Below are 27,867 nucleotides of genomic sequence, written 5' to 3'. Positions count from 1 at the left end.
TTTCACCATGTTGACCAGGATGGTCTCGATCTCTTGACCTTGTGATCCACTCGCCTCAGCCTCCCAAAGTGCTGGGATTACAGGCGTGAGCCACCGCGCCCGGCCAACTGTAGGGGTTTTTCTAGGGAAACTGACTTAGGAGTGGAATTGCTGGACCACAGGTAATACTTACCTTCAATATAATAGATTGTACCAAATTGTTTTCAAAATGGTTTACACTGCTACTCCTACCATCTCCACATTCCTCACCAACATTTATTCTCACTGTGGATTTTTTAGCTTGTAGTTCATTGATTTCTCATGAAGTTGAGTATCTTTTCATATATCTTTTAGCTGTCTATTTCCTCTTCTGTGAGATTTTTTAAAACCAATTTTTAATAAATAATCTTTTTAATTTTTATTCATTGGAGTCTAATTTATTCTAGGTGCTACAAATCATTTGTTGATTATTTGTGTTGGAATCGTATTCTCCCATGACTTATCTTTTCATTTTGATGAAGAGAGGTTTTATTTTTATTTATTTATTTTTTTCAAGACAGGATCTCACTCTGTCACTCAACCAGGGTGAGTGCAGTGTTGTGATCACAGCTTGTGGCAGACTTAACCTCCCCAGCTCAAGCAATCTTCCCATCTCAGCCTCCTGAGTAACTGGGATCACAGGTGCACGCCATCACACCTGGCTAATTTTTTATATTTTTTGTAGAGATGGGGTTTCACCATGTTGCCCAGGCTGGTCTCAAACTCTTGGACTCAAGCTATCAGCCCACCTCAGCCTCCCAAATTGCTGGGATTACAGGCGTGAGCCACTGCGCCTGGCCTAGGTTCTTCATTTTAATAAAGTCAAATTTATCCATTTTTTCCTTAGGGTTTGTCCTTTTGGTGTACTAAGAAATCCTTTCCCAGCATAAGGTAATGAAGATATTGCCCTATTTTTTTTTCCTAAAAGTGTTGTGAGCTTTTACTCTCATACTGTCCTTAATCCATCTGAAATTGACTTTTTTACTGGTATGAGACAGAGATGTAATTTCATATATCTCTATTTAGATATCCAATTGTTCTAGCTTAATTTTTTTAAGTTCTTCCTTTTCCCACTTACCAGCAATGCCAATTCTCATTTACCGAGTTTCCATATATGTGTGGATCTATTCTAGGGTTTTCTATTCTGTTTCACAGGTCTATGTTTTTCAACCCTGTTCTTATACCCACATTGTCTTAATTACTATAGTTTTATAATGAGTCTTGAAACCTGGCAAAGCAAGTACATTCACCTCGTTTCTTTTTTGCCTAATCTTGGCCCTTTATGCTTTCATATAAACCTCAGAATTACTTTTATCAAGTGCTACTGGAAAATCTTGCTGAAATTTTCATGAAAATTGCATTAAATTGATCAATAGGGATAACTGATATGTTCATAATATTGTCAACCTAGGCTTGAACACAGTGCTTTTTTCCATTTATTTAAATCTACATTGGCTTTTGATAAAATTTTTCAATTTTCTCCATGAAGTTTGACCACTTTTTTTTTTTTTTTTTTTAAGACGGAGTTTCGCTCTTGTTACCCAGGCTGGAGTGCAATGGCGTGATCTCGGCTCACCGCAACCTCCGCCTCCCGGGTTCAAGCAATTCTCCTGCCTCAGCCTCCCGAGTAGCTGGGACTACAGGCGTGCGCCACCATGCCCAGCTTATTTTTGTATTTTTAGTAGAGACGGGGTTTCACCATGTTGACCAGGATGGTCTCGATCTCTTGACCTCATGATCCACCCGCCTCAGCCTCCCAAAGTGCTGGGATTACAAGCATGAGCCACCGCGCCAGGCCTGACCACTTTTGCTATGTATATATACAGAAAGATTTCTATCTCTATATACATATGGCAAAAGCATTATATTCTTAGGAAACTCATATTTTGCTGTTACTGTCATTATAACTGGATTTTTAAATAATTACTTTTTCTATTTGTTATTTTTTATTCTTTTTAAATTATTTTTTAAAGACAGGCTCTTTGTCAGCCAGGCTGGAGCACAGTGCCGTGATCACAGCTAACTGCAGGCCTGAGCTGCTGGGCTCAAGCCACCCTCCCATTTTTTAGCCTCCTGAATAGCTGAGATTAGAGTAGCTGGGATTATAGACACCAGCCACTGAGCCTGTGCTTTGTTTGTCATCCGTGTATCTTATACTCAGTTAACTTGCCAAACACTCCTAATTTTTATAATTTACTTGTAGACTCTTTTCAGCTTTCTACATAGGTTATTATATCACATTGAGACTTTTGGTTTTTCCTTTCCCATATTTACTCATTTTATTTCCTCTCCTTGTCTTATTACACTGGCTAGGATTTCCAGTGCAGTTGAATAGAAGCTATGATAGCAGGCATCCACTCTTGTTTCTGGCTTTAAAGGAAATGTTTATTTTAAATTTGACTGTTGCTATGATGTTAACTAAAAGTTTTCTGTAGATACTCTATCCGATTAAGGATTTTTTTTCCTAATACTAGTTCCCTAGGTGCTTCTTATCATTATTAGAAGCTGAATTTAGTTGAATGCTTTTTCTGCATCATTGCTATGAAAATGTGTCTTTTCTAATCTGTCAATGAAAAAAACTGTACACATTTTTCTAATACTGATATAATCTTGCATTCTTAGAATAAGGTCAGTAACCCAGGACTTTTCACTTGGAGAGTCAAAAGAAGCTAGATGTTACCGGAACAGAAACTATCTACTTTAAACTGTATAGTGCCAGTCCTACTTGTTTATCTCAAAACCCTGCCCCTCCATGACATCACAGCTGACTCATCCATGCCTTCTCTGAGCTTTTAGAGTATGTACTATTCATGATAGTCATTTGATGCTTTGCATGCGCTATTCTATTCATGACCTACCTACTAACTAGAATATAAGCCCCTCAAAAAACAGCAACAAATAAGCACACAATAAACCCTTGCTTAAAATGCTTAAAATATCCTTGTGGATGAGATGGGGAAACATGAGGTGGGTAATAATACAGCATTCTCAGAAAATGAGACTTTTGGACATATGAGTTTTCTAAAGAGCTGCTGTTTTAATCTCCTAACACCAAAACTTTAAAATCATTCTAAATTGTACTTCCCTGCTTTGTTAATCGAGTATTCTGGCCATGCTTAATATACTTGGTTTTAACTTTTCTTGTTAAAGACAGTCAATTATGAAGAATACCAGTTATGGAGTTGTGGTGGAGATATAGCTGTAGATACACAATGTGTGGGGTGGATGCAAAACCTCGGCTGTGACCCTGAACAAGACTTTAACAGGAAGAAAAAAAAAAAAAAAGGTGGGTGGTGGGGGGGGGGCAGGCATTCTTCCCCTTCGGCATTGGCCTCTAACTCTCAGCAGTGATTTATACTTTTCTTCCTCTGCTCTCCTACTCTTCCCTGGCTTCTTTTACCCCAGAATTACACAACGCAGAGCTGTAAGGCTGATACATTTTTAGCAGTGATACTGTGAAAAGTTGCCATTTCTCCAGATTACAACCTTCTAGCTTGTTTTTCATTGTGTTCTATCTTTTTCTCTGGACCTCATTGCTGCTTCTAATCTCTAGAGAAGATGCAGCATACGGTGTAGCAAAGAGTACCATCTGGAGCCAGGGTACCTGGATTCAAAACCCAGTTTGGCACTTACAGTTGAAAGCCCTAATGACAAGTTATTTAACCTCACTATTCCTCAGTTTCTTCACCCATACCATAAGAATATATACCTACCTCACATAATTGTTATGAAAATTAAATAAGTTAATATTTACAAAGTGCTTAGAACATGGCCTACCACATAGTATGCATTACATAGGTGCTATTTAAAAAATGGATAAAGGCCGGGCGCGGTGGCTCAAGCCTGTAATCCCAGCACTTTGGGAGGCCGAGGCGGGTGGATCAAGAGGTCGAGATCGAGACCATCCTGGTCAACATGGTGAAACCCTGTCTCTACTAAAAGTACAAAAAATTAGCTGGGCATGGTGGTGCGTGCCTGTAATCCCAGCTACTCAGGAGGCTGAGGCAGGAGAATTGCCTGAACCCAGGAGACGGAGGTTGCGGTGAGCCGAGATCGCGCCATTGCACTCCAGCCTGGGTAACAAGAGCGAAACTCCGTCTCAAAAAAAAAAAAAAAAATGGATAAAATACTATCAACTTCAACTCCACCACTCTCTTATCTCTCTGCCTCTTAAAACTGTTCCAGTATTTCCCGTTTTGGTTGTGTTTGAGCTAGTGGAGACGGGAAGAGGGATGGGTCCGACATGACTGAGGGATCCCAGCGCCCCTTACTACTGGTCAGAGCCTCTATCAGACACATAGGGGAAAAGGGAGGGAGAGTGTCAGGTATATTCATCACTGCTCTGTTAGCCATGCGAAGGTGAACAAAATAGAGACGTTTATTTAACTAGCATAACAGGAATCCAGAGACATGTGTGACTGCTGTTTTCAAATACTTGCAGGGCTGGGGTGGAGAAGAGATAATAGCATTTAGAATTCTATGCAACAGCTACAGGCTCCCCTTCACTGAACATGTTTAAGCAGGGTACTGGTAGCCAGGTGTCAAGGATGCTATAAGAATTTTTAAAGTCAGATAATCTTTCAGATTTCTTCTACCTCTAAAGTCTTGGTAATCCTAGTATGAGTCACTAAGTGGTTACAACCTACGTGTGAGTCACACATCGCCAATGCGCTCCCGGAGGCACAGAATTCACTCCCCACAGTGCTTGGCATCTTACCACAGACCTAAGTGAGGAATTCTAGCCCTGGAGCTGCATATAACCCAGCTCAGAAGAACAAAAACTTTCCTAAAACTCAGGGCGCCAGTTAGCTGATTAGCAAATACAATAACGCACACATCCCAAACGGGACTTGGCAAAACGGTGTGCATCTGGATTAACTGCCGGACAGTCTCACGTCACTCTTCCACGAGGCCGGAGAGACGCAGGCAGAAGTGAGCAGCAGCAGGAGCAGCAGCAGGTTCAGGGGAAGGGGCAGGGTGGCCGGGACGAATGGGAGCCCGGCGAGCTGATCCACGGCGGGGAGGGACAAAGGCCCGGGGAGCGCATGCTGGGCGGGGAGGCCGGGAGGAATGCCCCAGGCGGAGGGGCCGGGACCGGGACCGGGACGCGAACCGGTGGTGAAGTTGGTTAAGCTGCGGAAACGAGGAGGACCCTAAGTGCCAGCGGGGGACGGGGGACGGGGCGCGCAGGTCCTCCCTGCCTCGGGTGCTGGGTTCGGCCGCTCGCCCCTCGGAGGGGGCCTCGCCCGGCCCGGGGCCCCAGAAGCCGCAGCCCCAGGCACAGGCCCGGCCCGGCCCCTCGTCCCGCAGCCTCCCTTGCTGCCGGGTCCACTCAGCCCCGCCGCCGGATTTCGGATTGTTCCAGTCTCTTGCCGCCGGGGCCGGGGCCCGTCCAGGAGCCCCACACAGTCGGTCGGACAACGCCGCAGTGCAGGCGCGGAAAGTGGGGCAGCCGCTGCCTCCCGTCCGGTCGTGCGAGTGGCGGCCGCCATCGCGGGCCGCGGCGGGAGGGAGACGAGGGGCCGCCCCGGGCGCCACTTTACCTGAGAAACCAGCGGGAGCAGCGTCTGCTCCACCGAGCGAGTTTTGATCTCCAGTCCCGAGTCCAGGGCGAAGCCCGAAGGGCCGGAGCCGTAGACAGCTCCCGCGCCGGCAACGCCGGCGGGTCCGGGAGAGGCGGCCATGGCCCTCGGTCTGTCCCTCAGCCCGGACTCCGCGCCACTGCGAGCCCGCCGCCAGTCAGCCCACCCGCTAGCGGCGGCGGCGACAGGACACCCGCGCCGCCCGCCCCCCGCCGCCAGGGGCCCGCCCCCTCAGGACTCCGCCCCCTCAGGACTCCGCCCCCAGCCGTGTGCCCCCGCCGCCCGTATCCCGGGTGGCCCCGCCCACTCCCACCCTCAGCCCCGCCCCCACGCTCCAGTCTTGGGTGGGTTCTCTGCAGCCCCGCCCCCTAAGCCTGGTCCCGTCCCCGCCCCGCCCCGCCCCTACATCTTCTCAGGCCCCTCTTCCAGGGATTCCAGCCACCATCTCCCCAGGCTGGCTAGGAGAAACAAAACAACCTGTCTCCCACGGCCACATGGCCTCCTCTTACTGGGACAGACAACCGTCCCCAGCAAAGCTTCTCGTCCTCTCGACAGGTGGCTCACCCTAAATCAGCTCTGAATTCCCGCAAAGACTTCTGGAAGCTGTGCTGGGGTTGAAACTAGTAGAACAAAACCAGAATCAAGTCTGTCGGGAGGGGCCTTTCCCATGGGACCGGAATTCCAGTGGTAATGTGTTTCTGAGGCTTCTCTGAAAAGTCCCATTTCCACTCCACCTCCTCATTCTTTCACCGTGTATTTCTCACAAACACTCTGAGCTGGATTGAAGGGGGAACATTTGATCATGCAATATTTATGGAGTATCTGGGTATTCAGCAGGCAGTGTATCTTTCAGATTACTGTTTAGACTTATTGTTCAAAAGAAATTTAAATAAAACATGAAAAAGCTTCGTCTGTTCAACACTACTTCTGAAAACTACTTTTCAAAGTTTTTTCCTAGTGCCAGGCCCAGAGCAGTTTCTTCATAGCTGTTCATTGCATGAAAAACCTTTCAGAGAAGCCCCAGAAACACATTACCACTAGAATTCCGGTCCCACGGGAAGGGCCCCTCCTGACAGACTTGATTCTGGTTTTGTTCTACTAGTTTCAACCCAGCACAGCTTCCAATAGCGTGTATTTCTGACAACTCACTTAAGGGGAAGGGTAAGAATCAGTTCTGTAAGCACAACCCTGAGCTCGCAGAGCCCCACGATGGGGGCAGGGAGCTGAAAACTCCTACCCTAAGGTCTCCAGGAGCAAGGCCAAAAGGAGGTTGTCAGCAGTATGCACACTGTGAAGGAGTTCCAGGCTTAAGCAAGACTGAGAAGCATGAAGAAATGTTTTGTGAATTATCATATCTACCAGTGAGAACCTATCAGAGTAAAAAAGAATCTGAGGCTGCCCAGTCCACTCGGACACCTTGGCCTGGATCATTTCTCCTCCCACAACACCATATTGATGAGCTGGATATGATCAACTGAGGCATCAAAGAGCTCTTTCCCAAGCATCATTAAAAAGTGCTTCGCGGTGCTTCCACCTGTCGCTTCAACTTCATCCATCTACCAGTGCTGTGCGGCTGTTTTTGGCATTGAAGACAGTCAAGCTTTTCTTCAAAAAGCAGAGGTCCTTAATCCAATTTTTTCTTCCAGTTCTTACTTCTCAGCCAACCATCTCATCACTTCCTTACCTACCACAAGGCCACCTTCCCCTGTGCACGGAGGGCCCTTGATCTCTTTAAGGCGCCCAGTGTCTACTCCCCAGACACACACAAAGTTGACAGTATTTCATAAGAATTCAGTGTATGCAATGGTGCTGGAGAAAATGGCAAGATAGAAGGCCTAAGAGACAGATGGATTCATGAAAGTTTGGCTTCACAAAAGATCGAGTTTTTCAACAAAGGGGAGATTGTTTACCATCTGATTCATTCAACACTAGTAATTTTATTTCAAAATATAATTTTTCACATTTACAAAGAAGTTACATCAGTAGGTTGTCAAAGCAAGTTAAAGCTAAGAAACAGCATTTGTGTGAGAATAGAGAATATTTACTGTTATATTCGAATATTCTTTACTTTCAAGTTGTCTTCCTTTGCCTGAGAACCCAGAGATGACACATTTTCAAAAAGTTATGTAAGCAATTACAACTCTATATCCAGTCTTAGTTCAAAAGCAAATGGTATTTGAAATACATTTCAGTCACCTAAATAAGTGGCACTGCAAAGGGCAAAGGAGGGTTTTTGGGATGGCTACAATGAGACTGACATCTGCTGGGTCACTGCAATAAAAAAGAAGTCGTATTTGAAAACAAGCCAAAATGATCAGGATTTGCTTCCATACTTTTCACTGTAAAATATAAAGCGGGCAGAAAGCTAGTAAGGAACCAGGTGTCTAGTAAAGCACTCTGGACTTGGAGTCAGAAGTTCTGCAACTGAATTCTGGCTCCATCATTTTGTGACATAAACTTAGGGGAGTATCACCAACAACTTTTCAGAGCCTCCAGAGTTCCCTCATCTGTACAACAAGAATAATATTGTCTATCTCACAGGGCTGTTACAAAAGGTGTCTGAAAACTATAAGTGCCATACAAAAGCATTAAAATGTAATATCAATATATCACCACTGTATTTGCACATTAGTTGATCCTTGAAAAACCTGCAAAATTAAACACAAATACTGATTTTACACACCACAGGTGGAAAAGAATCTCTATACCTTAAGTATAGCTCTGAACAGCAAATATGCTTGCTTTCTAGTAACTCACTAAACTTCAAGATTTATTACAGACTGCATGGTACCACCGTAACAGGTCTGCCATTCAGTATTTCCATAGGGATGTCTTCCCAAAGAGCTGTAAACCTGATCGAGGGCCATGTTTCCCAAAGTCCTTTGAGATGCTCTGAGGAATGGAGAAGTGCAGTCTAAGGTCAAACACAGTTTCTGTCCCCTCTTATAAATTCACAATGTGTAATAGCATGTTCAAAACTTTACAGAAAGGAAACAAACTCAGCATTCCTTCATTTTAATTGACCATGGAATCACCCACACACATACTTTTTTTTCTCTTACATCTATTAACATCTCTTCAAACTACTGCTATAAGGAACACATTTTGCCAAAAGCTGCTTAACCATGAGGACAAGGAAAGAGAAGTAGAACATGGACTGACAGAAAAAAAGAACTCTATTTTACTCTGAATTCTGTTACCAACTGGCTGTAGGGCTATGTCAGACAAGCCACTCAAACCTATGAATTTGTGTCTTTCTCTAGAAAATGACAGGACCACCTCATTGTAGAAGGCCCATTCTAGCACAGAATTTCTATAACTCTAGTAGAAAGAACAACTTGATTTATAATTATCTTAAACTATCAAAAATAACCAATCAGTGGCTGCAGACAGCAGGTATTTTTTTTTTTTGCAGGTTCCCCATAATCAGTAAGTAATAAAATAAATATATTTTGATGGCAGAAAGTTGAAAGACAAGAAACTAATAAAAATTAAAATCATTTGTTTTTAGCTGGAACTAGCATTTGAAGTATGCTGCCAGAGGCTAGTTCCACTGTAAAATGCACAAAGCCCTACTGTAATATTCTTGTAAGGGTCTTAGGAGGCCCCTCAGAGGACACTGCAAGGTCAGGGCTAGAATATGAGAAGTCCTAAGTGTTTTTTTTTTTTTTTTTTTTTCCTCCTACAAACCCTGAGGTTGAAAGCTCTGGATAGCTCACCTAAATTACTTTGCTCTAATCTAACCCCACATGGCGTGAATTTCTGAGTATTTCTTGCCCAGTACTGACACACTCCTTAGACACTAACATAACCCAAATGGAAACCACAGGTCCTAGGGAGTCCAGATAGGTCACAATGGTTTCATGTTAAGATCAAGGTGAGCCAGAAGATCTCATCTGCAAGCCATTTCAAGGGAAAACTCTGCCAGCTAACCACTTCTTATCAAAGAAGGTGTGAAGAAACCTCACAATTTTAAAAATAACTAAGACCGGCATGTAAGGTGGTCTGACAGAGATCACTTTCAGGAACAGACACTGAGAGTACTTTTGAACCCAAACAGCACTCACATGACATGGAATTCATGCTGAAAATCCCATGCTTTCTTCTCTCTCAGCTAAGAAAGGAGTATACCTCTGTGGAGAGCTTGTATTTTCTGCCCTCCCGTCCATTCAGTTTACAACTGAATAGTGAACGTGAACTTGAAACTAATCTTTAATAAATCTACAAAATGCAAGATATTATGAGAGATTTCCGTACTCGGTTTTTACTGAAGTGACTTCTCCTTCATCAATGTCCTATCTGTTCCTGGAGAAAATTCCTCTTTGTGGGTCAAATTCTGACTGAGTCTAAAGGCAGGTTATCTGTTAGACTTGAGCTTAAAACTCCTTCCTTTTCATACCACTTGATCTCTGTTGCCCTGTGAAAATTCTGTAATCTTTCCTCACTGCATCTGAGGAATCATGCTGAGATGCTTCTTTCTGGTTCAGAGGGTTCCAAGATGACCTCCCCAGCTGGTTGGCCTTCCTAGTCCTTACGCTGTTGCTGTAGCAATGGGGCAGTTCAAGTTTCCTGATCATGGCTGTAAAGCACTCTAGGGCACCTCTGCTCCTGATATTTCGGGGTAATATTACAACATTGCTGCTAATTTTGGTAGCTTTATTCTCTTAAAGCCCTCTAAGAACCTGATATTTATGCTAATAATTATCCCCTAGCAACAAAAACATTAACTCTAGTTTTTTGCAATATCACTTTATATAGCTAAAAGCACTTTGTATATGCATAGTAACTCATTGTATATATGTCTCATGAATATGTGCTAATTACAGCTATAAATAATCTATATAACAAAAACAAACTTCATTTCTTTTTTAGCCTTTTAATGCAAAAAATTTAAATTTAGTATTACATACGATCTGGCTAAGAGCAAGAGGCCTTCTGATGAGCAATCTCCATCACCTTGTACAGTGTCTGGCATGGAGCCTAGTGTTTACCAAATTCTCAAGAAATGTTTTAGTGAAGGAACGATTGACTAAAGAAGAGAATGAGTTACTAAGTGACCAAATCTAATACTTAGTGGAATAGTTGACTATAATTGCTAAAGGATTCATAACAGAAATGAGATCTGTATGTAGTCTACTGCATATAGTCAGAAGACCTCATGGTAGCCTTTTCTAAATGAAATTTGTCTTAAGTAGTGTAAGAATAAATTTAAGCTAATTATAATTATCAGTGGCTTCTTACAGAAATGTTTTAGAAAAAATTATTAGTATTTCTACCTTTAAATACTTTCCAAAAAGGAAATCTTCAACACTTAAGAACCACCTGCACTTTTTTTCCTTTGGGACAGAGTCTCACTCTCTCACCCAGGCTGGGGTACAGTGGCGCCATCTTGGCTCACTGCAGCCTCAACCTCCTGGGTTCAGGTGATCCTCCTACCTCAGCCTCCTGAGTAGCTGGGACTATAGGCACACCACCAGGCTCGACTAATTTTTTGTAGAGACGGGGTTTCACCATGTTGCCTAAGCTAATCTTAAACCTCTGGGCTCAAGTGGTTTACCCGCCTTGGCCTTCCAAAGTGCTGGGATTACAGGCGTGAGCCACCACCTACAGCCTGGCCGAGAACCCTTTTCTCCTCCACATTCCCTTGGGACAAGAGGATAGGCCTGATGATTGTTTTAAACAGTAGCAAGGGTTCAGTTAAGAGCAACAGTCCACTCCCAGCCCTGTCATATACTATAGGACAAGTCTTCATTCATAACAAATGGATAGCAACAGCTATTTCATAACACTGGGAAAACTGCATACAATATTTAGAAGAAACACTGGTGCAACAGAGTCTCAGACAATGGAGTCAAAGATCGGAGGCCGAATCCTACAAAACTTACAACTTTGAGTTGGTCACTTTTCTAAACCTTAGCTTCCCCATCTGTGTAAAACTGATGTTAAATAATATAAAGTCATATGAAAGCTGATGTGACATATTTGTGAAATAATATATGCAAAAGGACTTTGTAAAATGTAAAGCACTATGCTGGTTATTGTGATATTTGAGATTTTTTAAAGTTGCAATTCAATTCAACGAGCATTCATTCAGAGTCATGTGCAAGGCACAGTGCTAAGAGTTGGGAAAATACTACATAAATATAAAATTCTGCTGAAAACTAACTTATTAGCAGAGTTCCAAATAATGAAACAGGGATACATTTAACAAATCAGAGTATTGCTACACCTGAGATTTTTCACTTAAAACATCTGGAAGGAGAAAACCTAATAACAGCATAAATTTTATCATACTGTTACCTTTCATGGCAGCTTAATAAGTATTTCGCTTCGATGCAGTCAGCCACATTTTAGAATTTTGCAATAGTGTAACAGAGCATGAAGAGAAAAGGAAGAGGAGGAAGAGCTTCAGTCTTTGTATCTTCTAGGGTTACAACATAAAACTGAACATCAAATAAGCCACCTCATCCTTACACTTATGATTTATTCTTTCTTAAAGAGGGTACCATACATTGTGTGAGAAGGGTAGAAGACTCATTTTTCCTCATTCAACTACACGTTCAAAAGTGAAAGCCCTCTTCCTTGAAAAGTGGCTGTCTTAGAAAAGTTTAACAATAGATTTCTTAAACCAAGAAAAAAATTACACCATATATTCTTTTAACAGCAGGTAGTTTAGAGTTCTTAAAATAACTTTATAAATACATAATACAGGTAACCAAAGTGGAAAAATTTCAAGCCATGGAACCAGTGTATAAAATGAAACTTTTCAAGCCATCTTAGCAAGAGTTAAGTGAGCAAACCACCAATTCTGAACTCTCAAGTTGTGTTTTAAAATACAAAGCAGCCCGTAGCAAGTTCTCTCTTATCCAGACATTGTGTATATAAGGCCAGGAGGCTTCTGCTTCTTTCCTGGGTTCTGCTTGCTAGGCACAGCTGAAAGGGCAGAAGGCCACAGCTGGGCTGAACTCACTGTCAAGTTTGAACTTCCAAGAAAAATTACTGCAGAGGAAACCATCTCAACCTACTGAAGATTTCAGATCTTCAGAAATGTCACGGAAAGTCCTAAAAGAAAAAAAGACGGAATGATTAGTTGATTACCATACAACAGTAGCTTATTTTTTAAATCTTTGGAGCCCTGAAATTATATAGTCACTATTTTTTCTTAAGATTTTCACTGAGTATTGTTTCAAAGTTGGCTAGTTGTTGCTTGTTCTTTATTAACAAGAATGCCATATTTTTGCTGGATCCATTGTCCAAAGGACTATTTCCCCAGACTCCCTTGAAACTACACATGATCATGTGACTACACTTTGGTTAATGAGATTAAAGTGAAAGTGTTGTGCAACTTCTGGGCAGGTCCTTAAAAGAGAAGAGCAATCTTCTTCAGCTCTTCCACCTTGTTATTGGCTGAAAGTAGATATGATTGATGTTAAGGAGAAAAAACACCAAGAGAACAAAGATTAAACGCTAAGTGGATACATTTTATTACAAAATAGAAAGTGTAATCCAACAGGAAGTCCAAGCTCTAAGAGATGTGATTTAGTGCAGGAGAAATGGGGTAGGTCTTTTCATCAAGTGACTTTGTACTTAACACTGTTTCTGACGCACATTAAACAAGCTAGGCGAATGATGTTATTGGCAGGTAATATCTGGGCTCGATGAAGGTGGCTGAGCTGCATACATGTGCCTGGCTGCTGCATACATGAAGTGTCTATCTCAGGACTGTAGTAGCTAGCTCGCTTTTGCTACATAATTTATATGTCTGAGCTGAGATAAGTTACCTAGTTAAATTTACATCTGTGCTGGCAGCCAAATGTCTAGGTAAGACTTTATCAGTGAACATGAGCTCAAGCACCCATATTAGACAAAAATGCCTCATACCAGTATATCAAGGTAGAGAGAGGCTGGGACATTTATGTAACAGTCATTCAAGCCCTGGATGGCCTACCTTCTTTTACACAAGCAAGAAATAAACTACTACCTTGTTTAGGTCACTGTTACTTTGAGTCCTGTTGATTGAGGTTTTTGTTTAGTTTTTGGTTATGTACAGCCTAAACTATCTTAAATGATACAGATATAAAGCACAGTTTATTATCATTCTTTTAGATAGACGTTATATTGCTCCTTTACAATAATACCACATATTAGAAATACAGAAAAAATCTGACTTTGCTTTTTTTTTTTTTTTTTTGAGACAAGGTCTTACTCTGTTGCCCAGGCTGGAGTACTCTGGTGCTATCTCGGCTCACTGCAACCTCTGCCTCCCAGGCTCAAGCCATCCTCCCACCTCAGCTTCCTGAGCAGCTGGGACTACAGGGAACATGACACCACACCTAGCTAATTTTTGTATTTTTTGTAGAGATAGGGTTTTGCCATGTTGCCCAGACTGCTCTCGAACTCCTGAGCTCAAGTGATCTGCCCATCTTGGCCTCCTGAAGTGCTGGGATTACAGGCATAAGCCATCAGGCCCAGCCCCAAATAATTTTAATGTTATAATAAAAGTTGTATTAGTTATATAAATAATATAATGTATATTAAGTGATAAATTACATAATATTTATAAGTTAAATATAAGTTATTTTATAACTTATATTTAAGTTATAAATTACATAATCATAAATTATAATTATGTAAATTATATTGTTATATTAATTTACAACATCACTATACATGTTTTTTCTTTATATATGCACACACATACACTGTTGTTTTTTAAAGACAGGGTTTCACTCTGTCACCCAGGTTGGAGTGCAGTGGTGTGATGATGTGATCACAATTCCTGGGCTCAAGAAACTTTGGGCTCAAGCGATCATCTCACCTCAGCCTCCCAGGTAGCTGAGACTGAGCTATACCTAATTTTTTTTAATTTAATTTTTTGTAGACACAGGGTTTCTCTATGTTGCCAAAGCTGATCTTGAATTCCTAGCCTCAAGTAACTCTTCCACCTGTATACAGTGCTAGGATTACAGGTGTGAGCCACCGTGCCTGGCAGATTTTTTAATCATCGTCAAATAAAGCAAATTTTATTTAATAGCAATAATAGCAATAACCAATTCTTGGTTATTGTCAACAAATTACTCAAATTTTTAATTAGAAATAGAGCTAAAGGCTAGACAAAGTGGCTCACACCTGTAATCCCAGAACTTTAGGAGAAGACTGAGGTAGGAGAATTGCTTGAGGCCAGGAGTTCAAGAGCAGCCTGGGCAACACTGAGACCTCATCTCTAAAAAAAATTTAAAAATTATCCAGGCATGGTGGCATGTGCCTGTAGTCCCATCTAGTTGGGAGGCTAAGGTCGGAGGATCATCTGAACCCAAAAGGCTGAGCCTGCAGTGAGCCTACGTCATGCCACTGCAGTCCAGGCTGGGCAAAAAAGTGAGACACTGCCTTAAAAAAAAAAGAAATAAATAAATTGAAGTAGAATATAAGGTAAGTGTTCCAAAACCTTAGGGAACCGCTCACAGTAGTAGAAACTAAAGATAACAAAAGGTTTTCGTTAGGTATAATCACCTAAAACCTCCTAAAACAAATAATCTGAACTTCAAATGTAATTCCACAATCATGCCTCCTCCCTTATTCCTTTTCTCTCCTGACTCTCAATTCATACAAATACTTAGGAGGCTCACGAGCAAGGCAGAGATCAATTAAAGACTAATCTTGCAGCACGCAATGAGCAAAGTACTTCAATATCAAGGAGGACAGAGGTAAAATGTTACAGAAAAGAAATTACCTTCAAGGATGTTCAGTTATCTCAAAGCTCTTTCAAGGATGGTGCCCTAAGCCTCTGGACCTCTGAAGCACATCTTTACAAGCACAGCTCTGCTTTCAGGAACTGTGGGTCTCCTGGCTATGGCTCCTGAGGCTTTGAGAGGGTATGTGTGACATGAATATACCAACCATTTTTAAAGATGCTGGCTGATCTAAGAATTGAAATCAATTTTCTTTCCTTAAATATTTTTATCCTCTGAAAAAAAGTCCAAAAGTGAAGATTTGTATAGACACGTATATTTATATACATTATCTATCTATCTATCTATCTATCTATCTATCTATCTATCTATCTATCAATCATCTATCTATCTGTCTGTCTGTGACTGTCTGCCTGCCTGCCTGCCTATCTCAAATCAGTATTTCTCAATCTTGAAATTTTTCTGCATTATAAGATGCTTTGCAGCATCCCCAGCCTCTATCCACCTAGAATGACAATCGAAATTACTCCAGACATGAGAAAATGTCTGGGGAGAAAAAAAATCACCCCTATGCTCCCATCAGAACTATTGCTCTAGATAGCTATTTTTCAGTCTCACCAAGTTTTTGTTTTTACATTTGTCTACAGGCCAAGCTGGCTGCTGTCTCAGAATATGAATTTTCAGGTAGCATTTAATTCTGAAAAGCCCTGGAAAATCTTTGCAAGCAATAGTCAAAACTTGGGTAATACTACAAAGCATTTTCTAAGGCCCAATGGGGTTCTTTGACATCTTTTCAAATTTCTCAGATACCTGCAACTTTGTATCTATAACTATTCACTTCCTTTAAATTATGAATGAAGATTTCTGCCTCAGGGCAAAGACACATGAAATAAGATTAAAGCTGTGGTTAGCCTAGTCACTGCTCTCTGTTGACAAGTAAGCTTAGCTGTAACCTTGAAATTCATACTTACTATTCCATTTTGTCTCCAGGCCAAGAAAGCCTCCAAAAGGACTCAGGAAACAAACAAACAAAAAAAATAAAACACACAAAAAAAACCCCAACAACCTGAAGCAAGCTTAGAAATCAGTTACTAAGAGTCTTCCATCTCAATGTTATTTCTAAGTAGATAGGGTGTTAGGGTGGAGGAGGGAGGGGTGTCTGTATAGAAATAGAACCCTACTGAAGTAACAGTGATCTTGAACAAACCTCTAATTATCTCCAGGAAAACACTATCTGTAGTCTAGAGTTGCAGAAATGATTTTGTTTTTGGCTTATTCCAGAGGCATAGCTCTAACTAATCAGCAAAGCTCATAAAACTATAACTCTGCATTAGAGAGAAATAGAGATAAATACTGCATTGATACTATTTTCTGAAAATGTTTGACATCCTACGTAAACCATCTGAATATAGTATTCTTTCCCAAATCATAAGGATTATTATTCTGCAAACAACAGCGGTTATAGAATTTCTTATCTAAGAATAAGCAATGCAGACTGGGACCACATGTGACTGGGGGACTAGAGGACTGTTAACATTTTACACCTCCTTTCAGAGCAACAGGATTGTGCAGTGCAGTCTCTCACTATTCTTTGTTCTTTGAAAATACTTTGGTATCTGCTTGTCCCAAAGTTCCAATGAGATCTTTACAAATTATTTCACCCCCTACCCTCTTCCCTCCATGTAAATGTTTACATCTTTTATGATTTAACAACTCAAGACTTGTTGACTCCCAGTCTTCTAGACATGCAGAAAAGTTTTGGATGCCTAAAAGTTATAACTAATTTAACTTACTTAGCTGGCTCCCCAGGGCTGAGTGTATGTTTCCTGCACCTGCACCAGCATGCAATCCTGTGACAGAGCACATGCAACCACTATTATGCATATCCCCTCCCTTCCAACAAATTTGGAATAAAATTCTAAGGTTAGGGTTTACTATGTCCCATCCTCTTTTATCAGCCTCAAGGTTGTATTGAAAAATCCTTTTTATCTAATCTGCTTTTGGTTTCACTAATCCACATATTCAATAAAGCTTCACCTAGCACTTTCTATGCGCCAAACATTATGTTAGGAGTGGTAAAACAGTGGTAAACAAGTTAGATATAGCTCTCGCTTTCAAAAAGCTTACCAGCTGATGGGAAAGAGAATGAATTAAACACACATTTATGAAATACATATTTAGTTCCAACAGGAGAAATATAAGATACTACAGGGACACAGCAAGGATTTCTTACCTGTTTTTTCACAAAAAGGGTACTTTGAGTATAGACCATGATACTGGATTTGCCTAGGTGGGAAGTGGTAAGGAGGGGACAACATTGCAAAGATGACACTGCCTTCTGGTAACTAAAACAAGTTCAATACGGCTGAAAAATAAAATGCAAAGCACTTAGCACAGAGATGAATCTGGAGAACAGACAGAAAAAAATGCATGAGAAGTCTGACAGCGCAAATTAATGTGTCGACTTTTATCTTGAAGGCCACGGGAAGCCACTGTGGGAATTTTAAACAGCAAGAGAATAGAATATTTATGCTTCAGAAAAACCAGAGAGGCTGTACTATGATGAACAGATGAGAGGGAGGCCAGACTAGAGGCAGGAACCAGTAAAGGATGCTGAAGAAATCCTAGCAGTGGGTCACACCATTGGGAGTAAAGAGGATGAAGAGATTCAGGAAATTTTCAAGTGACAGAAAGTAAATTAAATGTACCCCCTTCCCAGCCTGTTTACTCTCTTTTCCTCAATTTTCTAAAGTCGAATGACAGCAAGCACACCCCAACTGAAATTCTTAAGGTTGGCATAAAGATCTGGAGAAGTGCTGATGGTTTATGGAGAGTGTCTTTATATCTCATTTTGCAGAGACCCAGAAATGGGGTTTCACCATATTGCCCAGGTTGGTCTCACAACTCCTGGACTCAAATGATCACCTGCCTTAGTCTACCAAAGTGCTGGGATTACAGGCATGAGCCACCATGCCCAGCTGATACTCACTTTTGATTGTACTTTGGGTATTTAATTATTAAAGATATAAACCTCAGGTTAAGAAAGCACTTAACAAAACAGCCACAAGTTACTAAATCTTCCCTAGAGAAAGATAAAGCTGAGCTCCTAAAGGACCACATCCTAGTTGTTACCTTCACCACTGTCATGATGTAACAGAGGGCAAAGGAAAACTATAATATGGAGAATAGCATCCCTGGAAGAGTTCCTGGGATATACTCCCTACAGGATTTTCTGGGCTTCAATATTCAGAGACTGCTGCTCAATTTTTAGTAGAAGTGATGAAGTCTATCAAAGCAAGTCTGATTATCCTGTCCAAAAATCAAGAAAGTATACATGATTACAGGGGTGTTTCTGCCCTTCCCTAAACATCTCATCTCCCTAAACAAGCCCACTATTAATAGAGAACAGAGGAAGTGAAAGGTTCCAATTATTCAGTTGAGGCCAAAATAGTTGGGAACCCAAGGCTGTGCTATATCCACTATATTCTCACTATCCATAGTGAGCAACAGAGAAGTAATTACTTCCTACAATCCTTCCTTAGGGGAATGGTCATTCATCTGTGTGAAGATAGTAGTCTAACAAGTTTTTTTACAGCGTGCAATTAAGAGGTATGTCTGCACGACCGTGTCTCACTCTTAATATGAGCCAAACACCTTCAATACATGATAATGTGGTTCTGTTAATACAGGCTAGTGCCCCTTATCTGAAATGCTTGGGACCAGAAGTGATTTACATCTTTTTTTGATTTTGGAATATTTACATTAGACTTAATTAGTTGAGCACCCCAAATCTAAAAATCCAGAATCCAAAATGCTGGCCAGGTGCAGTGGCTCACGCTTGTAATCCCAGCACTTTGGGAGACCAAGGCAGGCAGATCACCTGAGGTCAGGAGTCCGAGACCAGCCTGGCCAACATGGCGAAACTCTGTCTTTACCAAAAATACAAAAATTAGCCGGGCATGGTGGCATGTGCCTATAGTTCCTGCTACTCGGGAAGCTGAGGCAGAATTGTTTGAACTTGGGAGGCAGAGTGCATTGCAGTGAGCTGAGATTGCACCACTGCACTCTAGCCTTGGCGACAGAGTGAGACTTTGTCTCAAAAAAAAAAAAAAAAGGTAAAAGAATCCAAAATGCTCCAATGAACATTTCCTTTGAGCATCACATTGGCACTCAAAAAGTTTCATATTCTGGAGTGTTTCCAATTTGGGATTTGGGATGCTCCACATGTATGGCAAAGGTGGAGGGATTTTACAGATGTAATAAATGTCCCTCATTAGCTGACTTTAAAAAGAAAAAAGAGATTATGCTGGGTGGCCTGGGTCTAATCAGGTGAGCTCTTCTTTCAAAAAGCCTAGGGATCAGAGACTGAAGTTAGAAAAATACTGCTGGTCTTGAAGAAGCAAAAACCCAGATTATGAGCTCTGCCTCTAGGAGCCATGAGCCTCAGTTATACAACTGCAAGGAAATGAATTGTGCCTACAACTGGACCGCTTGAAAGAGGACACCAATCCACAGATGAAACCTCAACTCTGACTGCAGGTTGTCAGATCCTAAGCAGAGAACCCAGCCAAGTTTTGCTTGAACTCCTGACCCACAGAAACTGTATCGTAAATGGATGCTAAGCGGCTAAATATGTAATTGGTTAAATGTCATACAAAATATAAACCTGTATGCTAAAAAGGGACATTTTACTCTAAGGAAATAATACCTCAATAAAGGGGACCGAAAAAAAATGTGCAAGTAGAAATGGAAACCTTTATAGTGAGGTTACAAGATAAATTTGAAGAAATCACCCAGAAAATGGAGCCAAAAAGACACTAGTGAAAAAAGACAGAAAGGATTTAAAATGTGAAATGCCCAGTCCATGAGGGTTAATGTCAAAATAAAGTCAATTTCTGAAAACAGAAAAGGAAATCATGAAACAACTCAAGAAAAATGTCAGAACACCAGAACCAAGTTTTCAGTTTTAAAGGTCTTAGCAAGTGCTCATCAGGACAAAAAACATAGGTAAACGAAAAGATCCTATACGTCTTCAAACAGTTAAATTAACAAGAATCAAGAATAAAAATTGCTTCAGACTTTTAACAACAATCCTAGAAACTAGAAAATAACGAAGGAATAAAGAAATGTTAAAGAAAAAATTTCAAGCATAGAATTCTCTAAATAGGAAAGCTATTGGATTAAGTATGACATTAGGAAAAGCTTTTCACATGTTCATCATACCTCAAAATTTACCACTGATGCATATTTTCCCAACAATTCTGTAAGAGGATGTGCTTTACCAAAAAGGAATAAACCAAGAAAGAAAATTATATAGGGTATAAGAAATAAGGATTCCAATGCAAGGGAGAGTTGAGGGAATACCCAAGGTGACAGCTGAATGGTAAGCCAAAAGGACAGCACTCCGCTGGAGCAGAACAGAGCACTCAGGAGGGGCTTCTTCGGGAACACCAACTATGCCTGGTGCAGCTGAACATACCAAGAGGAGAGGTGAGTGCCTGGTGCACAGCTGAGGTGGGATTAGTTATAAGTACGCTGAAAGCATCTTTATTAACGGAAAGCAAAAATCATATGGGTAAAGAAATATTAGAATATATGGGAAGGATCAAATAGGAATATAATTTAAAGTCATAATAATGTAAAACCTGAATAGTGCTCTAACCAGTATCACAGTTTGTTTTGGTGGAACGGGTAGTGAAAGTTAACGACTCACCTTCCAAGTGGGAAGTTACTAGATGATGCCTACACATGACCAAATCAGAAATAAACATGTCATTTCAAGATATGGAGGTAAATATCAAAATAATTAAGAGCAAAAAAGTGGTTCCTCTTAGATAAAGGAAGATGAAGAATGCAAAGGTCTTATTTTTCACTATGAGTTTTGTAGAAATCTGGCTCTTTAAATGACATGCATGAGTAACTTTGAAAGACAAAGGCTATACGGATCCTCACATTATCTTTTTCTACTCCCCCATACCACATAAGCACTTTGTACTTTCAGAAGGAAAAAGGGTTAAAAAGGTTTATTACATCTCAAAGAATTATTTCATTTAAGTTGCTTTTGTTTACCTTAAAAATGAACTCTTGCTTTAATAACTTGGAATCATTAAGTTTTTCTCAAAACAACAGCAGAATATTGATCAATTCACTTTCTTCTTTGAAGTTGCTGAGCCCATGGAACAGAGCCGCAAGTTAGCAAGTGCTTTCCATTGCTTTCGAGCACCATTGGCTTCTCAGGTACCTGAGCACTTGTCTTTAAGAGGCCAAGGCAGAAAAAGATATCATAGTGTCACCACCACCAATTGGGAAGGCCCTTGTCAAAATCACCTTAGTATCTCTCCTTTTATTCTTTTGAAAAAACTGATCTTCCCCTGCCATCAAGTAAGGATCACGCTCTGGCTAAAATGGCCCCTCTAACCAGCTCTAACTCAGAGACTTTACAGCATTTGTTCTGAGTTAAAGGACCATGTCTCTCCTCACAAAATATAACATTAAAAACAAAATCAAGTAGAATCATGTTGTTAAATAATTTTACATAAAAGTGTAAATTATTTTCATTAAATGCATTGTCAGAACCAACTTGTCAATGACTCCTTGATTATATGAGAATACTGATGGCAGGAAAACTAGTGTTTTCCAATTGCAGAGAACAAGGACAATGCCATATTGTTTCTGAAAAGTTGATCTTTTACTTTTTATTCTGAGACTGTCCTTACTTTTTTGTTGTTAAAATGTAATTTCTGGCACATGACACAGAAAACTGTTTTTAAGTATCCACCTAAACTTAAAACCAGATGTATAACCAGATATTACACTTCTAGGTATATGTCCAGCTACAGTAAGTACTGTGTGCATGTCCATCAAAAGACATGTATGAAAATGTTCATGGTAAAATAAGAATTTTTTCTTTTTTTTTAATAAAGTTCTGCGGGGCATGGTAGCTCACGCCTGTAATGCCAGCACTTTGGGAGGCCATGGCAGGTGGATCACTGGTCAGGAGTTCAAGGCCAGCCTGGCCAAGATGGTGAAATCCTGTTTCTACTAAAAAAAAAACAAAAAAAACCCAAAAAAACTAGCCAGGCATGGTGGCAGGCGCCTGTAATCCCAGCTATTTGGAGGCTGAGGCAGAGAACTGCTTGAACCCAGGAGGTAGAGGTGGCAGTGAGCCAAGATCACACCACTTCAATCCAGCCTGGGTAACAGAGTGAGTCTCTGTCTCAAAAGAAAAAAAAAAGAAAATTCATCTTGAATTATAACGTCCATAAACTGCAAACTATCCAAATAGCTATCAGTCCTATAATGAGATTGTAATATATTCATGTAATGGGAAAGAAGACAATAATGAAAAAAGAATGAACAATGAACAGAGAAAAAAATCCAACAACATGAATGAATCACACAGATACACTGTTGAGCAAAGAGGGCTGACTCAAGAATACCTCCTATATGATTTCTCTTATAACATGTTCAAAAACAGGCACAATTAATGAAAAGTGACCACAGTTAGAATATCAGCAGGTAGTCGGATCTGACTGAGAGGAGAAAGGGAGAAGCCTTCTAGAGTAATAAAATTATTCTATATCTTGATATGGGTAGTGGTTACATGGGTATGAATATTTGAAAAAAATCAAATTGTCTATTTAGATATACATTTGGCTATTCAGATATACATTTCACCATATATAAATTATACCTAAATAAAGAAATTTAAGAAAATTATGAGACAATGGGAAAATTTTTCAAACACTGTAATTTATTTTATGAAATGCCAGTGACACCAGATAACAGGAATTGTTATTTTAATATCTGTACTTACAAAATTACAAGTTGCAACTCTATATTAGTATCCCAAATAATTTTTTCCCAACTTTGTATTTTAAAAATGGATAAATTGAAACCTACACAAAATTGAAACACTAGTACAATCAACAACCATATGTCCTTCATCTAGATTCACCAATTGTTAACATTTTGCTACAGTCACTTCCTCTCTCTCTCTCTCTCTCTCTCAGTTTTGGCTGAACTGTTTGAAAATAAGTTGCAGACATCATGACACTTCATCCTTAAAGGATATTATTCTACAGAACCAAAGTATCATTGGTTATGACTGGTTATCATTGTATCATTGGTTATCAATGTATCATTGTTAAATTGGTTAAACCAAATGTATCACTGATATAATATTATTTAGCATATGGTCCATGTTCAAATTTCCCCAGTTGTTCCAGTAATATTCTTTACAGATTCCTCCCATCCCCCATCCAGAAAACTATCCCAGACTCATGCATTGCATTTGGTTGTCCTATTTCTTTTTCTTTTTTTCCTTTGAGAGAGAGTCCCTCTATGTTACCCAGGATGGAGTGCAATGGCATGATCTCAGCTAATTGCAACCTCCGCCTCCCAGGTTCAAGCAATTCTGCCTCAGCCTCCCGAGTATCTCAGTCTCCCGAGTATCTGGGATTACAGGCGCCTGCCAACACATCTGGCAGACTTTTTTTTTTTTTTTTTTCATTTTTAGTAGAGATGGGGTTTCACCATGTTGGCCAGGCTGGTCTCAAACTCCTGACCTCAGGTAATCCACCCACCTTGGCCTCCTGGGGACCTCAGGTAATCCACCCACCTTGGCCTCCTGGGATTACAGGTGTGAGCCACCACATCTGGCATGGTTGTCCTATTTCTTGAGTCTTTTTCTGTCTGATATACCATGCATCACATGGTATTAATTTTTTTAAATTTATTTTTGGCTTTTCATGACATTAACAATTCTCATCCAATATAGGTCTTTTTTTTTTTTTTTTTTTTGAGGTACAGTCTTGTTCTGTTGCCCAGGCTGGAGTGCAGTGGCACAATCTAGGCTCACTGCAACCTCTGCCTCCAGGGTTCAAGCAATTCTCCTGCCCTCAGCCTCCCGAGTAGCTGGGATAACAGGTATGTGCCACCACACCCAGCTAATTTTTGTATTTTTAGTAGAGATGGTTTTCGCCATGTTGGCCAGGCTGGTCTCGAACTCCTGACCTCAGCTGATTCACCTGCCTCGGCCTCCCAAAGTATAAGCCACTGCTCCTGGTCCCAATACAGGTTTTCAATTTTCCTGTACATGAAACCCAAAACTCTCCCAGTGATTTTTATTTACTTAGTGTCTTCTGCAACTTTTATCACAGCATTGGTACCCAAATACCTTTATCCTGACAAGTCTGGATGAAGCTATTTATCAAATACAGACACAGGACAGCTCAATGTTTAAACAAAGCTTAAGATTATTCTGCTTTAACTCACCGCTGAGTCTGAGCAGGCCATGGGGTCTGGTTTGGCGTGGGTACCGAATTCGTGGGACTCACTAGCATGGCACTATAGATATTGGAAGCAACCACAAGTATGCAGAGAAGAATGGGCCCGATGATTGCACCTTCCAGGCCTAGGTAGTATGCTCCGCCAGCCACTGCCAAGCCTGTCAGGTAAGGATGGCCACCTCTGGAATAAAGAGCATACCAGTTCGTTCACAACCTTTAACACACAAAAACTGGAATAAATCTGAAATACATTTCTAATACAATGTTCATTCTTTAATACACTATGTTTTTAAGTATATTATCAGCTTTTTTTAGATCTTTCTTTAGATCACCTCGATGCATATAATTGAACATTACAATAATATTGAGACGCAATAATTTTTTTCCTATGGGTGACTAGCGCCTCTGTTTATAGCTCCAGGAATGAAAGAATAAAGTCAGCAATGTTAACAGCTATTTTATACCCATTACAGGTGCCTGCCTATGGTGGGTTAATGTTGGCTCAGGACTGGTTAGGAGTCACCTGTTAAGTATACCTCCAACAAAGATAATTAAGTGAGCACAATTTAGCATGTAATTCAGTTAATTATGCTTTTATAAGACAACAACAACAGTAGCATCCCTGTTACTCATAGGTCAGGCTTTGGCAACCTCCTAAAATATAATTTTTAACACAGGTAATGATAAAAGGCCTCCTGAGGAAAATCTCTGTCATAAAGCCCAAGATTTCTATTTCACAGGAGAATCAAAAATGCCCTCCAGCTTATTACAGTATCACTTATGTAAGTGGAATGAAATAAAATAGAACACAGCAGCATAGCACACTGATAATGAAAAGACCACTGACATCAGAAGGACTGAGAAATAAGTCACATACTGTTTGTTTCTAGTTTTAAACATGAGATGAGAACAATTCAAGTGAGGGGCAAATAACTAAATAACTTGGAAGGATGTTCTACATTACAGTTAAAACAAAGTAAGACTTGTGGAGAACCAGTCTTCAAGGAACCAATATGCTATATTGATAATGCGTTTGTCTTTCTCATTCCAAAAAAATGATTAGGGCAATATTCCGTGTTTTCTAAGTAAACTTCTTCCCTAAACAACACATTCAAGGACATTATCAAACATGCTTAAAGCTTTTTTTTCACTCTGTCACCCAGGCTGGAGTGCAGTGCCACAATCATGGCTTTCTACAGTCTCGACCTTCTGGGCTCAAGTGACCTTCCTATGTCACCCTCCTGAGTAGCTGGGACCACAGGCATGTGCCACCACGCCAACCTACTTTTCGTATTTTTGTGGAGATGGGGTTTCACCATGTTTCCCAGGCTGGTATTGAGTTCCTGGGCTCAAGTGATCCAACTGCCTTGGCCTCTCAAAGTGGTAGGATTACAGGCTTGAGCCACCATGCTCAGCTTTAAGGCTTAAAAAAAAAAGAAAAAAGAAAAACACGTGTGCGAGCTTATGAATAAAAGTGTACCCTATTAAAAACTAAAACAATTTATGTCAAACCTTTCATTTTCCAATGACAATGTTTAAAGACAGTATTTTAGGTCGGGCATAGTGACTCACGCCTGTAATCCCAGCACTTTGGGAGGCCAAGGCAGGCAGCTGAGGTCAGGAGTTCAAGAGCAGCCTGGCAAACATGGTGAAACCTGGTCTCTACTAAAAATACGGAAATTATCTGGGTGTGGTGGTGCACCCCTGTAATCCCAGCTACTCAGAAAGCTGAGGCAGGAGAACAGCTTGAGCCTGGGAGGTGGAGGTTGCAGTGAGCCAAGATTGAGCCACTGTACTCCAGCCTGGGCGATAGAGTGAGACTTTGTCTCCAAAAAAAAAAAAAAAACAAGAGTATTTTATTTTTAAGATAAAATCACATATAAATCTTTAACTCCAGCTATAAACCTTAATATAAAATTTATAGCAAATTTTAAAGAAATTAAAGTACTTAAGTATAAATCATACTTATTCCTGCTCAAATGGCAAGTGTTAACACACTAGTTAACCACACTATGATGTTCAGCTTTTTAATATTCTCTCTCAAGTTTTATACATAAAAGTTCCCCTAAGTCTGGCTTATGGAGTTGCTTATTTCTTTTTGCTCTGGAATTCTGGGGCTTCAGCACTGTTCAATATCAGTTATCATTTAACTTTCAGCCTAGATTTTCATAAGCAATGTGAATCTGAATATATGACTAACTGAGAACTGGCTTGATTTACTTAATGTAATTTCTAAAAGAGACATCAAAACCTATAGAAACAGGCATTTATTTATTGTATTATATGGCTAAAGTATTGATTCTGACTTAGATTTAACCTGTATTTATCATAAAACCATTCTAATTCCATCTTTAGACAGCTCTGCTTGCCAGAAATTTACTTGCTGAGATTTGGTTTCACATGGAAATCCTCAGACATACAATCTAACATTTTCTCCAAAACCAAAGAAGTAATAAAAATAACAATTAACTCTTCATTGTACTTGAAATATTTGATGTATATCGGATCATAATTTTCTAGGTTAAATGTCACTAAATCAAGAGAAAATTATTCACAATTTGGTTTTAACTCAGGACATCATATATTAATATTATAAATAAATATGTAAATAAGAAAATATTGGCTGGGCATGGTGGTCCATTCCTGTAATACTAGTGCCTTTGCAAGTTCAAGGCAGGAGGACTGCTTGAGCCCAGGAGTTCAAGGCTGCAGTGAGATATGACTGCACCTGCATTCACGTCTGGGTGACAGAGATATTATCTCAAAAAAACAAAGAAAAAAAGTTGCTCTGTAACTTTGGAGCAACAATAACAACAACAACAACAAACCCCAAAATATCCTGCCTTGTCAAAAATATTATTTTAAATTAAAATTTCATTATATCAGTGGGAACACAAAAGATTATTTCACTGAAAACTACTACTACCAGTTCTTTTGTACAACCCCAGGGGAAAAAAATCCTGCTTTAAAAAAAAAAAAACAAAACAAAACCAAAAACCAGAAATGCCTAGATGATTCACTAACAACTTAAGAAATTCTGTGGATTACATACCCTGATATGTCAGAGTAGATTGCAGTATCTACAAAGTATGTTGGCAAGAGATGAAAAATCAACAGTAAAACGGCCTTGCATCCTAACCCTTGTGTCAGCCACAGGTCTAGAACTGCAGGTACTGCTGCCCAATATGTCCCCAGGAACGGCACTGCTCCAAGGATTGCTGCTAACGCTGAAAAAAGAGTAAAAGAAAAGCAACTTACCATCATCAGCAAAACGCCAACAAGCAATAG

General features: G+C 40.2%; 2 protein-coding genes across 6 annotated transcripts in view; both read right to left on the bottom strand.

Moving 5' to 3' along the window:
• Positions 1-5,847, bottom strand: part of CTNNAL1 (catenin alpha like 1) — a 73,032-nt gene extending 67,185 nt beyond the window's left edge. For both annotated transcript variants that reach the window (XM_017498564.2, XM_017498565.2), the window contains exon 1: positions 5,562-5,847. In XM_017498564.2, coding sequence (XP_017354053.1) covers positions 5,562-5,702 — 141 coding nt within the window. In that variant the 5' untranslated portion in view covers positions 5,703-5,847. The remainder of the gene's footprint in view (positions 1-5,561) is intronic.
• A 1,670-nt stretch (positions 5,848-7,517) lies between these two features.
• TMEM245 (transmembrane protein 245) overlaps positions 7,518-27,867 on the bottom strand; it is a 105,083-nt gene continuing 84,733 nt past the window's right edge. For all 4 annotated transcript variants that reach the window (XM_017498556.1, XM_017498558.1, XM_017498557.1 and 1 more), the window contains 3 exons: positions 27,632-27,806; positions 24,566-24,760; positions 7,518-12,662 (listed from right to left, as the gene is read on the bottom strand). In XM_017498556.1, the coding sequence (XP_017354045.1) occupies positions 12,617-12,662; positions 24,566-24,760; positions 27,632-27,806 (416 nt within the window). In that variant the 3' untranslated portion in view covers positions 7,518-12,616. The remainder of the gene's footprint in view (positions 12,663-24,565; positions 24,761-27,631; positions 27,807-27,867) is intronic.

This window comes from Cebus imitator, unplaced genomic scaffold, assembly GCF_001604975.1.
Source record: "Cebus imitator isolate Cc_AM_T3 unplaced genomic scaffold, Cebus_imitator-1.0 Scaffold244, whole genome shotgun sequence".
Lineage (NCBI taxonomy): Eukaryota > Metazoa > Chordata > Mammalia > Primates > Cebidae > Cebus > Cebus imitator.
This window is presented reverse-complemented; position numbering and strand designations above follow the sequence as displayed.